The following is a 17,462-nucleotide window of genomic DNA, read 5'->3' as shown; positions in this document are numbered from 1 at the left end:
ATCAGCAAAACTGGATTTCATGCATAGCTGCTTGTTCGCGCCAAGTTCGATACACGTGGTACATTTCCCGGGAAGTTTTTAAAGGTCCATTTTGACAACAGAGCAGAGCCAGCCTGAGCGCGGTACGGATCGAGACCACAGCACGAACGTGAAGGATATCGCATCTCGCAGTTTAACTCCACAAACCTTGGTGATTAGCTCCAAAGATGGCAGGATTTGACGATCCAGGAATCTTTTTCTCCGATAATTTTGGCACAGAAGATCAGCAAGATGACGGCAAGGTTAACAGAGCCGCTTTGCAGCGTCGATTCAAGGACTTCTTGAGAAAATTCCATGATGCGAATTTCTCATACAAGTACAGGTGAGTTCACGCTATGTAGCATCTCTCATTGTCATTCACCATTACACGGCACGGACGGCATTTAAATGGCCGATGCGGCGATGGAGTGATTTTGAGGGAGTGAGTGAAGGAAGTGGGTGCTGTGATGATGGAAGAATGGATAGATACTCTAGATCTTTAATAATTTACGAGATCTTGATCTAAATTTATGTGTCATTATTACATTAGCCAAGTCTCGACAAAACCGCCCCCCCCCCCGTTCTCTTTTCTAGTCAAGTAAGAATATTTATAAAGAATCTGTAACCGTTAGATCTTGATCTTGATATCTGAAATTTTGGTGGCCCGAAAAAGGAAGGCCAAAAAGAAATGTACATGCTTGTAGTTGTAATGGGCCCGAAATAAACGGAAATTAAATAGAAAAATAGATCTTCGATCTAACATGAGACTGCCTAACACTAGGTCTAGTAACAGTAACACACAAAGTAACTGGCGTAGGCCTACCGTCACAGTTAGTTTTTAGGCCTTGCCCTTGGCTTGAGGTAGAGAAATGTGTGTGTGTTTTTCCCCCTTTTTTTTGGCAACAGAAACTAACATAAGTCCACCATTTTGTTTGTGTGTGTTTTTGGGGAAATTACAGAATACCGGTTTTGCGCCATATAAATTAGCATATTGGTGCGTATAAGAGCCGCCGGAGGCGGGGCCGAAGGCCCCGCCTCTGGCGGCTCTCCCTTAGAGATGAATTTCAGCCCGAAGGGCTGAAATTCGTCTTTCCCGTCATCTGGGGCCCAAAAAAAACCCGGGAACGGAACGGCCGTCAAAAAGTAGGTTGACCACACAATTTTTATGAAAATTGAGTGGTTTCGGAGGAAAACTGCTGTAAATCAAGATAACTCGAGTAAATCAACAATAAAGAAAATCGAGCCGAATTTGCCGGAACTATTTCAAACGTGATGACGTCATCACAGCTAGCAGCTCTTCTTCCTTTCACTCTTTTCGACACAAGTCATTCACGATCAATCACACTACACACTAGTTTGGCAAGGCAGCGCGTATACGCGTATTGTCAAGAGACATGTGCGCACCTCAACTGCTATACGTATTGTACACTGTACTAGTAAACATACGCGCGTTCTGCAGACTCAATACGCGCTACCACTGCACACGTACGCATCATAAGCTGTTATGTGTAGGGTACTGTTGTACGACTGCATAGAGTCAACATGGTGGGCTGTCAAGCGCAGTCACACAATGCGTAAGCAGCTACTGTAAAGCTACCACCAGCAATTAGATAAGTGATTGTTTTCTTGTCTCACCCAAATTGCTATCGATTTCTAGGATATGGACTATCCTCGACTCCTAAAAACGTGAGTATACATCATAAATTCGGGGAAATTTTAACGGCAAGTCTAGACTAGCATCGTCAGGATCTAGAACTACATTATTATTGCTATCAGGGGACACCCCCGAAACCCCCGAGAACAACGTAAGATACCACTAACACACTTCTCACCGCACAGACCAAAGAAAACACACGTAAACAAATGCAATCGTCGACAGCCGAATCACGGACCGTATCGCAGATCGGATTAATATTTCAGATGGTTGCTATCGGCAAGCGTAATTACGCTCTTTTCAGAGCGATTTGCGCTCTCCGTGATTGGTTGCCGGTATTCTGTAATTTACCCGTGTTTTTTTTCCATACATTTGTATCTCTTGTAGAGATGAGCTGAAAAGGCATTACAATCTGAATCAGTATTTCCTGGATGTCAGTTTGGAAGACTTGGCCAGTTTTGATGAGGACCTCGCTGATCAACTGCAGAAGCAACCTGCCGAATACCTGCCTTTGGTGAGAAATCATTCTTAACATGGAGCTGAAATGGTAGGGCCTGCTACCCCAATGCATCAGAGAACATTTCAAGCTTATATTCAAGTGCTGATCACCAGCGTTAGAGATGTCATGGAAAAGTGTTTGAAGCTCTTATCATAACCAGACACTACAAAATTACAATAAAGGTTTTCAAGTACCAGGGTAGTCTAGAGTTCTTTAGTTTGTTTGTTTTTATTTTACATGTGTAAGCATTTGTCAATATTTAGCATCAGTTTTCAATGCCAAGCTTTTTTTTTCCATTTGAAGTGATGAAGCATCCAAAGCATATACATATAACATATTCTGTGGGCTTAGGAGTCAAAGTAGACTATATGCATTTTCAGCAGTGCTCCTAATTGAGAGCGTGCAAAATTAATTTTTGAAAATTGCCAATACAGGCGACTCCTGTTGAAATGAAGTCCTTGAGACTGGCAGTTTTCTTTCGTTTATTAAAATTTTGTTATAGCCGAACATCAAATTTGTATAAAGATATGTACGGGATTATTTTGTGCCTGTAATTTTAACTTCGTTGTAACAAACATTTCATTTTTATAACCATATTTGTTGTAACGGGAGTGCACTGTATTGTCATGAAACTTGAGTCAGTTGTTTCTGAAACAACGATTATGTCTGTAGGCATGCAGTTTACTTTCCATGTGATTTGAATTATTGCTTGAGTCCAAATTCATGAGTCAATTGTGAATCCCTTATGTAGCAAGACGAAAAAGAAATGTAAACCAAGATGTATGTTTGTACATTATGAAATGAGATTGAGAGTGTATGCCCTCTGTCAGTCGTGAAACCAGTTCGTTTTGATTTTTTTAAATTTAATTTCAATTCAAGTTAAACATCCATGTATATTATTTGCATACTTGTCACATCCAGTTTGAAGAGGCGGCCAAGGAAACTGCTGATGAAGTGACCAGACCCCGCCCAGAGGGAGAGGAAGATGTGCAGGACATTCAAATCATGCTGCGGTCAGGTGCCAACCCCATCCCCATCAGGAATCTCAAGGTATGCCGGATCCAACCTTAATCAAATCCCTCTTATTCTCTCAGTACAAATTATAGTGGTGAATGAGGAAGTTTTTCTTGTAACGTTGAAGCAACATTCCATCACAATGGGCGTCGCCCTCTCTGAGGAATTCTCCAATGTTACAGTAACTATGGCTTATACTTTTCGATGCTGAGACAGTACCCCAAAGCCTGATTGTCTCTTGTTGAGTACACCAGACTTAGTGATGATGGTGATGGTGTTGACTCCTGTTTCTCATTGACATTATTGATGATTTTCATTGCATCACAAGATTTTGTTCATGTCTACTAGTTATATTTCTATGAGTGACTAATGTCTTGTGTGAGACTGCTGTCATGCACACTTTGGGTAAGACTTGTGCAAAGAATTTTAGGTAATGCCCTACCTGTATATTAGTCCTTCATTCCTTGTTTGTAGGGAAGGTCTAGATGTTTGACTTTTAGAAGGGGTATTCTGCTGTGAATATTGATGCTACACTCTGTTTTAAGAAATGCAGCACTCCTGAGATGTATTTGCTAGAAAAACATTTTTTGATCTGGTCATCATTTATTCTGACTTCTTACTTCCTCTTCGACCGGCAGTCTGAAGAAGTGTCCAAGCTGATCAAGATCCCGGGTATCGTGATAGCTGCATCGGCAATTCGTGCAAAGGCAACCCGCATCACCATACAGTGCCGAAGCTGCCGCAACTATGTGCCCAATCTCGCCCTCAAGCCCGGGTTAGAAGGATATGCCCTGCCACGCAAATGCAACACGTAAGCATGTACACAGCTTTGTTATCAATGCACGCTCAAATGCCTTTTTGCACATTAGCTAGTCATGTATGAGTACAGTAGAATGAAGTATAGTGGAAAACAAATCTTAAGGGGCAACTGAGTCAATGCTTTAGTACCATCCTGTGCAAGGGTTTGTTTTTTTCATCTTTCTCAATTTTTGTATGTCAAAAGGAAACAAGGCAAAAAGAGAAATCTAAATCAATGGATTTCGGTAGACCGCATATGATTGAGAAGCATGTGCAACCAGGGCCCTGTTAGGTGAAAATATTCTGCAGAATTCTCATCAAAATGAAATAAGTATTGGTTAGTCTTATTATATGCCATAAATTTTTTGCTTTTCTTTTTCTTCAAATGTGATGTGCTTATTAAAATGTCTGTAGGTCACAGCCTGTTAAATGATTGGCCCATTTTTAAAACGAGAAAGTATCCTGAATGTCTATTTCAAGCTTTATGTCATTCTTTTACTGATATTGATTGCAGTGATCAGGCTGGGAGGCCAAAGTGCCCCCTGGATCCGTTCTTCATCGTGCCTGACAAGTGCAAGTGCGTGGACTTCCAGATCCTAAAGCTGCAGGAGGCTCCGGAGGACGTGCCCAATGGAGAGATGCCGAGGCACATGCAGCTCTTCTGTGACAGGTGAGTGGTGGCATCTTTTGGTCACTTACGGTGGAGGTCACATTCAAAGTCAAGTGTTGATTTCTTTAATTCCATCCTGAGTACTGTAAGCAAGGAATATTAGCAGCATGAAATTTTCATTAAGTGGAGCCAACTGCCTTTTTTCGCGGCATGAAATTTTCAGGAATTGCCACTGCCATTCAATGCATATAGCGTAAACAAGAACTTTCACATGCAATTTAATTTTCGAGAATCCTGGCTCTCACAAAATTTGCGAAATTAAAATGCACACGAAAATTTCTGGTTTTCAAAAATAGACCTTGTTGTATACACCAGGACTTCTTGTGACCACAACAAACTGAGTAACGGAATGACAACAACGGGAAAAAATATCAAGCAGATCATGCAGATGGAGAGCTTCTCAAATTTCTTTGCATTCACATTAAGAAAGTTTCATCTTCCTAGCACATGAAATGAATTTACATATATACCTTAAGCAGGGCTCGACACTAACTTTATTTTTCGGTGGCCCGATGGGGCCACCAAAATCATCAATTTCAAATTTTTGGTGGCCCGAGAGAAAAATTTGGTGGCCTGAAAAAAAAAAAAAAATTGATAAAAGTCCATTTTTTTTTGGGATAAGTCGCACACTCACTGCATGCATTTATGCATTTCCGGCGCAAAAAGTTACGAATTTATTGACACACTTTTCAAAAAATTTTGGTGGCCCGAGGTGGGCCACCAAATTTGCCCTTTTCTGAAATTTGGTGGCCCGACTTTCATTTTTGGTGGCCCCGGGCCACCGGGCCACCGTTAGTGTCGAGCCCTGACCTGCCTTAAGACACGAGTGAGTGCATCAAATCATGACATGCATAGCAACTGTTGTCCGATTTGAAAGTTTCAATGTGACTTTTTGACATGATATATATATTTTTTAATGTGGCCCATTTTATGTCTAACTATATACCATTTACTCCTGCACAACAGGTATCTATGTGAGAAGGTTGTTCCAGGTAACAGGGTGACTGTCATTGGAGTCTACTCTATAAAAAAAGCTGGACCTGTCTCCAAGGTAAACATATCAATTACTGAATCTGTTTTATTAATGTCTTAATGCCTATGTTGTACTATTCGACAATGCTAAGCCTTTAGACTATTTGAGAAAATAATATGCTATCAGTAAAGACATAAGATTTTTTTTCTTTAGGTCAAAGAGTGTAAGTGATGGAATATCAAAACAACTGGATTATCACAGAAAACAATTGTTGCAAGGTAGAATGCTTTATGTCTTGATCAAGATCCTTCCCGAATCAGACCCCAATGCATAAAAATATATTTTGTTGCTAAATGTAGTACGCTTCATCAAAAGTGCATTTTATGAGACAGGGAGAGCAAATGATACACCAGCGAATAAAACACTCATTGTAATAAATTGATTGAGAGGACCTCATCAATACTCATCTAACAGCGTACCCGCAAGAACAAGGTGGCTGTGGGAATCCGCAGCCCTTACATCCGAGTGGTGGGCATCGAGGTGGACCAGGCAGGGCTCGGGCGGAGCAGCTTGTCCCACCAAGTCACGCCCCAGGAGGAGGAGGAGTTCCGTCGGCTGGCCGCCAACCCCAACATCTACGAGACCATTGCTCGCAGCATAGCCCCATCGATCTATGGCAGTCTTGGTAATTACCTGATTTGTTTGTCTCATTTTGAGGTAGATCTTACTGTAATATTCTACCAGCTAGCAGGATGTTGATTTACCTGCCTTTTGAAATATCAGTTTTTGTATTGTGATAATCTTAAGTGAATCAGTAAATACATTTGATGTTACAATTGTCTTGAAGATTAGGCACTAGAATATATTGCAAACTATTATATTTTCTCTTCAAATTTTCTTTGGTACACCGGTCACTTGCAGCGATATCTTTCAAGTTGAACTGTCGGTTTTCCAGCTTAATTTGTTTTATGTTACCAAATTTTATGATATGACATGAGTTTGGAGTGGCTTTGTAAGGTGCTGGCAATTATTTGAAATATCATTCAATCATTGTTCTGTTTTTCCTCCGTCAGACATTAAGAAGGCCATTGCATGCCTCCTGTTCGGAGGATCCAGAAAGCGTCTGCCCGATGGATTGGTTCGTCGTGGCGATGTCAATCTTCTGTTGCTTGGAGACCCTGGTACGGCCAAGAGCCAACTGCTCAAATTCGTGGAGAAAGTTTCGCCAATTGGGGTGAGTGAACTTATAGATAATCTGATTGCTTGGAACATGCATGTGTGCTGTCATTGAACATGCCTTTTGAGAAATCATTGCATGTTACAGCAAAAATTATGATTTATGTGCCTGGAGGTTAGCCCAACTTGAGTCCCAACTGGTTACGTTTGTGACTCACTTGCAAACACTGCTAAAAGGACGCAAGAGTGACCTTTTTATGCACATATGGACTAAAATGTATAAATTGTCTCATTTATCACAAGACTAAAGCTTTAACAAAAATTCTTTGTCAGGCTGATAACCTTTGATTAGCTGTTTAATTTGTGGAATTTTGCTCACCACCAACCAATGAACTTACAACTGACTTCTCGGCACATTCCAGGTTTATACATCCGGCAAAGGTAGCAGCGCTGCAGGCCTGACTGCATCGGTCATGAGAGATCCCCAGACAGTAAGTTGTTCTGTTTGCAGTGTTAGTTATTGTCAATCACTAATGGGTGAGGGGGAGTGGACCGACTGGGAGTTTAGTCCAAGCTATAATGTACCAGTGTTTGCAAAGCAAATGCACAATAGCAGTCAGATCCTAAGGAGGAGTTTATATGAGCGTGTTGGGTTTGTATGTACAGTTGTATGTGTGTATGCATGTGTGTGGGTGTATGTAGGTGTGTATGAATGTTTCTGCCTCCTGTAACTTTACACTTTTGATGCTTTTCTTTTGTGCACTGTTAAAATTGATAATAATCTCTTGTAGTTTTGATCTTTATGTGCTTATCACAATTGTTGGTCTGAGTTTAACAAGTTTGAAATCATGGTAGCATTGATAGAGATTTATTATTTACACTGTAAACATGATCAAGTTAATGATTTTAGTTTCTTTTAAACAAGCCTAGGTGATGTTTCTCTCACTTTGACAAATAGATTTCTGATGTATTAAAGGACCACCTAAGTTTATTCAATTTCATCAAAACTGTCTTTGAAACAGGTGTTGTGGAGGCAATATAACTTAATGAGAATTATCTAGAACAGTTAGATGGAAGGTGCAGTTATGCTTAAAAAAAAGAACAAAAAAGCTTTAGTGATACGTTTTGTCTGTTTACACGTTTACACCTTAATTGTGTTCATTTGATTTCAGCGTAACTTTGTGATGGAAGGAGGGGCCATGGTATTGGCTGATGGGGGCGTGGTGTGCATCGACGAGTTTGACAAGATGAGGGAAGACGATCGGGTGGCCATCCACGAAGCCATGGAGCAGCAGACCATCTCCATTGCCAAGGCAGGCATCACCACGACGCTGAACTCAAGGGCCTCTGTCCTGGCCGCAGCCAACTCCGTGTTCGGTCGATGGGACGATACCAAGGGGGATGAGGTAGGTTGCACGTTGCAGTATCGTACTCCCAGCACTAATGGCATTCCGCACTCCTACTGGGTCACAGTTTGTGATATAATACAGACAAAGAAGTTTTATACATTGTTAAGTTTTTATGGCGCGTTCCGATTATGGCTCATTACTTTTGATCCCTTTGTCCGTTTGTGACCAAACTTGGATGGTAAATGTCCCTTGGGGTGTTGAAGGTCACCACAAGGTCAAAGGTCATAAGCAGGTCAATTAACTTCTGGGAGTTGTAAAAAATATTAATTCCTTGTACGCGAATGGGCGAGACACAATTTGGCACTTGCCTTGTTTTTTAAAACAAGGTAAGGAGCTGCACCCACAATACAGTCCAGTATTCAATTCAATACAGACAAAAGTACGCCATCATTTATTGAAGATGCCAATGATGTGCAGAATTAATCAGATATGTTGCTGTTTCCATTCTTTTCCACACAGAACATTGACTTCATGCCTACCATCCTGTCTCGGTTTGACATGATCTTCATCGTCAAGGATGAGCATGATGAGACGAGGGACACTGTAAGTTAAATCTCATAGTTTTACCAAAGTTTATTTGTACATTCCTATTTCATTAATGTGTGGTATGCTTCATTGTTTTTCAAAACAGTAACCATCATTTTTTTTTTCATGTCATACCAGAGGTGTAGCAGGTTTGTTGTATTATTGACCACTCCTTTTCTAATTTTAAAAAAAAATGCCTGTCTGTGTATAGAGATTGCAGAAACATATTTTTTCAGTGTTGAAATGTAAACATTATTTTCTTTCACCGTCAAAAAAACAACAACAAACAAACTGTAGGTAGGAATAAATGAGCATGCTTGACAACTCCCATTATTTGGCTTCATTTTTTCTCTTTTCTGAAATGTCTGTAAAATACCCAAGACATGCAGGATTATTCAAACAATCATGGTCAGTTCTGGTTCATTGTCAGCCTCCCTTTTTCCTGTCTTACTCCTTGTAGAGACTGGCCAAGCACGTCATGAACATCCACATGAATGCACAGATCACTGCTGCCACTCCCGCACAGGAAGGAGAGCTTAGCCTCAACTTCCTCAAGAAGTACATCGAATATGTCAGAAGGTACGGCGCTTTGAATTGCCAAGAATATCTTTGGCAAATAGTTGAAAGAATGAATGAACTAAGTCAATGCACCAAGTTGCTTGCTTAGTTTTCAAAGAAATTAACTGAATGGTAAGAAATGAGAAGTAAAAAAAGTACTGCTGTGAATAGATTGGATGGTGTTGTAGCGCATGTAATGTGTACATGCCTCAATGTTCCCAGTGTATCGTGATACTGATGTTTCAGCAATTTGAACACTGTTACTGCTTGACTGACATTATTTATTTGTGGGGGCTTATATTTGCCTTCCATTTAAGCTGTATAATGGGGAGCAAATACAGGTTTTATCTGTAAATGTACATTCTGAGCTTATACCAATAGACCTATGCAGATAAAGTTCTATATGTTGTAATAGTAGTATAACAAACCATGTGAGCTGATGATGTCCCTGTTTGTAGCATACTGTTGCATAATGATAGGTTCATAAGTTGAAGATATTCTCCTATCTTACAAAAGTATTTACAATTTAGAGTTTTGTTTTGTTTATTAAAATCTGCAGTAAGTGTGGCCCTCGCATCTCTGACGCCGCTGCAGACAAGCTGAAGAACCGCTACGTGAGGATGAGAACAGGAGCAAGAGACCACGAGATGGAGACAGACAAGAAAACCAGCATCCCAATCACGGTTCGGTAAGCGATGTCCCACTTCCAGTAGTACTTGTTGCTAGGGAAACCATGCTATAAAACACCATTGTCCAGTAATTTCATATTTGATACGTAGAAAAAGAAAAGTGAGGTGTAGTAGCTCCATAGATATTTTTTTTAATTGCAAATACTCTGTTTGTTTCAGACTGACAATGTCTGGTAATGTACTCATTGTAGATATAATAGAATGAAGAGTAACATTTGCTGCATAATCTGAAGTTGTTCCTCTCTGCAGTACATGAGCTTTTTTCGTTTTTGATATCTCTAGACAATTGGAAGCTATCGTGCGGATCTCGGAGTCCCTCGCCAAAATGAAGCTGAAGCCCTTTGCCAGTGAGGCAGACGTGGATGAAGCGCTGCGACTTTTCCAGGTCTCCACGCTGGATGCTGCCAGGACCGGAAATTTGTCAGGTCCGTACTCCAGAGAAGTGTTGAGTTATCTGTTCTTTGTCAATTAATGTATCACCAAATACTAGTAATTGAAGGCTGCCTCTTTTATTGTCAAAAGAAACAGTTGAAAGCTCTATTGAGTACAAGACAGGGATTCAACATGTCAAAACCAATTTATTAAAAACCCGGTAGCGTCGGGAATGAAGGTTCACCTGATTGTGTTTAATTTCATTTGCTGTGTTGAGTTATCTGTTCTTTGTCAATTAATGTATCACCAAATACTAGTAATTGAAGGCTGCCTCTTTTATTGTCAAAAGAAACAGTTGAAAGCTCTATTGAGTACAAGACAGGGATTCAACATGTCAAAACCAATTTATTAAAAACCCGGTAGCGTCGGGAATGAAGGTTCACCTGATTGTGTTTAATTTCATTTGCTGCCCACCCGTGTGACATTAGGAAAATGTGACTAGTGCAAACTTGCTGGGAGAGAATTGCTGTCAGCAATGATATGTGCATCGAAGCGCACACTCACTGGTAATTTGCGACTTCAATTGTCTGCGTACTCGCATAGAGATCAGTGATAGAACTGTACACAATTTATTATAAGGATTGCCGAATATAATCTGAATTGGGCCAGCCTTCCTATCACATAGTATCACCAACCCTACTGGGTCTTTAGGCTAAATTATCAGCTATGGGGCCTGTAAGACAAACACGTACAAACTTGTTTCATCAGGCCCTGCCATGAAAACTAGTACGGGAAGTAACATGAACTATTCAGTTTGAAGCTTTATTTCCTGAATGATTTCCTTTTCACTTGTATCCTGTTTGTGCCACTTCTTGTTTGTTTGGTTTGATTTGTCTTGGCGAAAAAGAAAGAAGAAAATTATGCTATTCTTTCACAAATTGGCATTCGGTTATGACTGTGGCTAGATAAAAGCTGTTCTTATCCACTACCCACTCAATGACATGAAAATAATGAGCTGTTGTCCAACAAGACCTAAAAATGCATCTAGCACACACATCCAGTAACCATCAGATGTGGACCTGTTTGAATAAGGAAATTTGTCAAATATTATCTTGTATTGGTTTTAAAATTTATCAAACCAGGGGATACTACATTGTTGTTTTAACTAATTTGGCAATAGTTTTTTGGTGTTTTTCTTTTTTGTTTGTTTTTTAAACTGGGAGTTATTTTATTGGATTTCACATTAACTTTTGGTATGAGTTTGTGAATAGTTTTTGCAAAACAGGGATATCTTCCTGGATATCACATCGATTTAAACCTGCATCTGTAGAAACCTGCACCTTTAGTATGTTAAAGCATCTCTATAAAGTATCTCAATATTTGTGAACTTTCATCAACAGGTGTGGAAGGCTTCACAACTCAGGAGGACCAGGAGGAGTTGAATCGCATTGAGAAGCAGCTCAAGAGGCGCTTCGCCATCGGATCCCAGGTCTCTGAGCACTGCATCGTCCAGGACTTTCTCAGACAGGTTAGTGGGTGGACGGGCCCAAGGGTTTGGTCCACTCAATATGAATGCCAGATTTTCACACTGGAGGCCAGTTCTCAATTGCAGTCAATTGCTGACCATGAGCAATCTATTGCTTTCCCAATATGCTGTAAGAATTGCTTATTAGGATGCTATGATTCATTGCTTCCAGTTGACTTGCAAGTTCTATAGTGGGTCCAGGTCCAGGTCTGGACTTTAGCAGTGTTCAGCATGGTAGCTAAATGCTCAGCCGCAGTAAACTTTTTTTGTAGGTTTTGTTAGGCAAACCGCTTTGTTGTTTTGGGATTATTACATTGATATTGATATTATGATATGTGACCTCACAATACAACTTTGCTAGGCAATGCATGGCTTGAATTGTCAATGGTTTCGTAAGTCGTAGTTTCTGCCAAGATCAGGATTAATGTTGTGACTTCATGACCTAAGATACCAACCACAAATCCTGTGTAATTTCCATGCATTCAAGCTGTAGTCATCCAAAGTGATGCTGTAATATGTATATTTATCTAACGAGGTATGGGAATTCGAGCTTTGTTTTGTAGTGGTTTGGATTTATCTTCCAGGGGCGAGTAAAGTATAGATTTCTTAATATGTTGCAATGAGCTTATCAGAGATAAATAAGTGCCGTTGTTTGTAGATCACATAAAGCACTCAGAGCTGAATGGGGCAAAGCCCTTCTTAGTTTGAAAGACAAACAAATGAAAACAGAAAATGTTGCAAAGGATGTTTAACAATTCTTTTGTGTTTCTGATTTCTTTGTCCAGAAATATCCAGAGCGCTCCATCCACAAGGTGATACACCTGATGATGAGGCGCGGTGAGATCCAACATCGTATGCAGCGCAAGATGCTGTACAGGATTAAGTGAGGGAGCTGTAAGAATTGATACGATCCTGTGCGGGAGAGAGTTGTATGGTGCAGAGATCATCTTTTTTTGGCAAAGGAGCGTCCATCTACAAAATGTTTGTTGATCTGGGCATGACAATTTTTCTTCTTTTTTTCTCCTGTTTTCATGTCTCCGCCACAAAGTGATGCCGGAAGCATTATGTTTTTGTTTGTTTTTTCCTTAACCCGTTGAGGACGAGTCCCGAGTATACTCAGGCAAGTGTCTATGGGAAATGCGTGCTGTAGCAAAATCAAACCGTCCTCAAGGAAGGTCAGAAGTTACAAATGTCAACTTCTTCATCAAAAGTTTGGATTTTGTGCTGACAGTGGCAGGAGCATTTCCTGAAGAAATTGATTATCCAAAATTAGAATAAGTCTCTGCAATTAGTGTGACTGTGAAACAGACATGAACACCCACCCCCTTTTTTTGGGGGGGGGGAGGGGGTTGGATGGGGCAGGGAGGGAGAGGTTTTCTTACCAAACTGGACATCAGTTGTTGAAAGTTCAGTCAGGACCAGACGTGACCTGTACATGGCATATATTTTGTAAGCATTTTTTGTAAGTCCAGCTTTGTAAGACAAATTCAGGAGTGGTTGATTTTGAGACTGAGAACCATTGCCACAGAAAGAGAATTAATGTCACACTGTCTTCAGAAGGAAAGATTGTGATGTCCCATCTTTGAGATGATGCACATTGCATTTTTTGTTGGAGGCAGCATTTGTGAGTTCTTGAATGATCAAATTTTGATATGCAAAATCTGCAGAAATAAAAACACCATTTAATACATGGTGTATGTAGTATCAAGAGGGTAGCTTTCAAAAAGGAAATGTGAAAGTTGGAAATATGTGATTTACCAACAGACAGTATAATCTGTAGTGGACAGATTACACATTTAAGGGATTATGATCATAAAATATTGACATTTTTTCATTCCTTCAAAGAACCCCTGTGAATTTTACAGATTTATTGTTGTGATATATATAGGTCAGAATAGATATCCTGTTTAGTTTTTGAGCACCACATAATGTTATACAATGGATTATGAAGGTTTAATCCATGCACCTGTTCATGTTCATGTTCATGTTGTTCATTTTCCATCAGTGAAGATGGCTGGATAGCCCATATTCAGCTACACTAAGCTGGTCTTCCATGGGGTCCATTTGGATGTGGGGCCTGTGAATATATGAGTTAATTTTTCATTATTTACTGCATTGTGAGGTCATATGACCAAGACAATTTCCATTTCACCACCAATTTGAAGAAATATGAAGAAAAAAAATCCCTCCAGTAAGAAATTATGCTGGCTACACACAATCTGATTTATAAGAACAGGGTTTGTCCATTTCACTGTTAATGAAATCTTCACTTCTAGATTGAAAATTGAGCAAATTGAGTTGTGTCAAATGTTTCCTGAACAGTTTACTCCATCACCTTTTGCCCCATCAAATTATGGTAATTGTACTTGTAAGTAAAAGGAGAATGCAATTGCTTAATTACTGCTCTACTAGGCTTCAAATGCCACACTTTACCTCATCAAGTATTTTGAATGATGTTTTTTTTTTTCCCTTTCTCCAATTCTGACGTCTCTTGTTTGTATGTGACCAGCATTTACTAGATTTTGGTATTGTATTTAAAATATTGTAGATGTATATCCTATTTAACAAGTGATGAGAGAGGGAACTTTCATGTAGAAATGTATATAAAAATTGCTTACTGTAGAAGCTACCTCTGTATCCTTAATTGTTTTGAGGAAAGCAAAGAAAAACATGAAAAATAATCAAAACAAACTAATACTTGAGTAGAAAAAATATAAAGCAGTTGCTAGAGAGTGTGCAAATGTTCCCATATATTGTACATCTTTAAAATTATGATTCTGGAAATAAACTTTAAATTTCAGTGCTAAAAGTGTTTAGCAGTAAATCATACATAATCAGAGCCATAGTTTTTTGATACCTTGGTGCAGAAGGGAAGAATCCTGTAGTCAATGCATATGTAAATATACCAACTATGGCCATACCCAAGCGCTCATTGGCCAACATATTGATAAATGTATGTATCTGCAGTGTTTTCAATGTAAATAAACTTTGAAAATTATACAATTTAGTGTCCATGTCTTGTTTGTATGAAAAGTGATAATGTCTACCAAATGATTTATTAAACTTTGACAAGAAAGAGAAACACTCTTAATCTTTGTATTTGAAGAGATGAGTAAACTCATTAGATAATTCAAGAAAATTGTTGCTGCATTTCAACCATTCCTTATGTTTGTGTGTGTGTGTGTGTGTGTGTGTGTGTGTGTGTGTGTGTGTGTGTGTGTGTGTGTGTGTGTGTGTGTGTGTGTGTATATATGTCTGTCTGTATTTGGATGTCTTCTTTGTGTTGCGAGTTGTATAACTTTAAGATTCAATGGAGAAAGGAGAATTCAGACTATCTTCAGACATTGTAATAAACATAATAAACCCTGCTGGTAAATCAGACCATTTCAGTTTGTATAGAAGTATGTCATATGAATACTTCTATCATGAGGAAGAAGAAGAAAAAAAAATCTTGTATGACAGTTGTAAGACTTTTATATGTTTCCGTTAGTCTCAGTCAGAGGTGGTAACAAATCAATGCATAAGACATTTTACATGTGGAATTACATGAGTTTTGTAATATATTCTGATTTCAGAAATTTAATGCATTTAGATGATGGTCATTTTGTTGTGTATATATATATCAGAACAACAACAACAGCAACAACAACCACCACCACAACAACAACCAACAGTCACACGCATATTGAAAATTTAAAGAGTGAATCTGCCGAGTGGTCGAAAAGTGGCACTTTGTCATTATAATTATTGTGTGCTGTTGTGTATGAGTAAATGTTTGTCGTATTGTGTGCTGTTGTGTATGAGTAAATGTTTTGTCGGTACTCATGGAATAGCAAGATTCGAAATATTTCTATATATAGGAACAGAGAAATAGGATTCTGAAGAATGGTCCATTTAAGTATGCATCAGTAAACTTATTGAAGCATCTATCATGATATTGATTATTTGTGAAGACAATTTGGAAAAAAAAAATGCATTCGAGCCATATTTTTTCTGTTGGGTTGATGAAAGTTATGTAATAGAAAAAAAAAACGAGAGAAATTTTGAACGAAACTGGATTACCACTTCTATTCCATTTTCCAGTCGGCTTCACTAAATAGAGTAAAATGAAACAAACATAATGACAGACGTTTTGTCAAAATCGATCGTAAAACAGAAATACAAGACTTTCAGGTTTCACCCGTTTGCTAGAAAAAAAAAAATGATAGTATGCAAATTAGACAAGGTGGTGATGTCACCGCCCCCACAAGGCTCTCATTGGAGTAATTTATTTCATAATGTGACAAGTCATTCACTTATGTCTCACATGAAATTATCATGAAAAAAAAACAACAAGTACACACACACAAAAAGTTCCGCGGCCCCTGCTGTTGTAATAAAAGTGATTGTAAATAAAGATTATTGAGAGAACGTGACATTTCATTATTAGTGTGCATGTGTATATGCTCGCAACGCATATAACTGTTGCATTGAAACATGTATAACTAAAAAAAGAATAAAAAATAATGATAATTTCTAAGTCGGCCCGATTTTGACAAAACTACACTTCTACTCACTTGATTCAGTTTATGAGAGTTTTCGTGAACACGGAACAGAATTCTACTTCATCTATTACTTTACCTTTCAATGACGAAACGTGTCTTTCTTTCTTTCTTGTCATATCTGACGAGTGAAACATAATCAGTAATGTCCGTTTTCTCTCAAGTTCCTGTCTTACTGAGTAATAAATATCACATTTTTGAAGCACTATAAACGCAATGATTTCCAATAGTTTGAAGTTTTATATCACAGAGTAAAGTGACTTACAATTTTTTTATTTGTTTCAACAAAAGCAAGCGATCTTCAATTATGCGTTGTATTCCGCACTTGCCCTCGTGGGGTGGGGTTGTTTGGGGAGGTGTTTTTTTTTTTCCCTCTTTGGTTATGATGAAAATGTCTGAGATTGTACACAGGGAATTTACTGTCCGGAGAAATTCACGTTTATTGTGATTCAATTCAGAAAGATCTGCTTTCAACCAATAAGAATCCAGTGTACCTGACCTTTAATATTTATGACGTATAAAAATAAATAGGAAGAGGATAGTGGTCACGAAGAAGCTTAAAAAAGAAGAAACAGAAGGAAAGAGAAAAACAACAAAAGAAGAAGGAGATGATGATGATGATGATGATGAAGCAAATGAGAAAAACGAAGCAGAAGTAGTAGAAGAAAAGAACAAAGATCATCTAGAGAAACAATATCCGCTCCATGCAACTGGGCCTTGAATATCTTCCTTATCCAGTGATTATAGTTTCTGAGGTTACTTGTTATATCCTTTTCCTGGATTTTTTTAGTTTTTGTTTTTCGAGGGTTTTTTTCCTGACTGGACGCGTCATTTGTACTTGAACTGACACTGATCAAACACTAGAAATGACCTTTGAAAGGACTTAAAGGAAGCAGTGTCATACTAGTGTAGGACCGTAATTTTGTCGTTGTTTACTTTGCATTATTTCTGGTTTGCCTTCTCTCCTTGTCTGTCTAGACTTTGTATTAATTTGCATTAGTTTGCTTTTCAGCACTGCCTTGCAGTCTGACATTAATTCAT

The 17,462-nt window shown here is 38.8% G+C and overlaps 1 protein-coding gene across 1 annotated transcript; it reads left to right on the top strand.

The window, feature by feature from the left end:
- The first annotated feature begins 163 nt into the window (after positions 1-163).
- Positions 164-12,870, top strand: LOC139739534 (DNA replication licensing factor mcm5-like). The gene is made up of 16 exons (XM_071650133.1): positions 164-361; positions 2,060-2,186; positions 3,093-3,221; positions 3,824-3,996; positions 4,498-4,653; positions 5,620-5,704; positions 6,101-6,311; positions 6,700-6,860; positions 7,225-7,293; positions 7,975-8,208; positions 8,671-8,754; positions 9,197-9,315; positions 9,854-9,982; positions 10,266-10,408; positions 11,756-11,883; positions 12,666-12,870. Exons 1-16 carry the CDS (start codon positions 207-209, stop codon positions 12,765-12,767), a joined length of 2,205 nt encoding a protein of 734 aa, XP_071506234.1. The 5' UTR covers positions 164-206; the 3' UTR covers positions 12,768-12,870.
- Positions 12,871-17,462: the final 4,592 nt, after the last annotated feature.

This window comes from Diadema antillarum, unplaced genomic scaffold (assembly GCF_040938485.1).
Source record: "Diadema antillarum isolate AM-2024a unplaced genomic scaffold, OU_Dant_1.0 seq00000803_RagTag, whole genome shotgun sequence".
NCBI lineage: Eukaryota > Metazoa > Echinodermata > Echinoidea > Diadematoida > Diadematidae > Diadema > Diadema antillarum.
The sequence above is the reverse complement of the archived record's forward strand: the minus strand, read 5'-3'. Positions and strand labels throughout refer to the sequence as shown.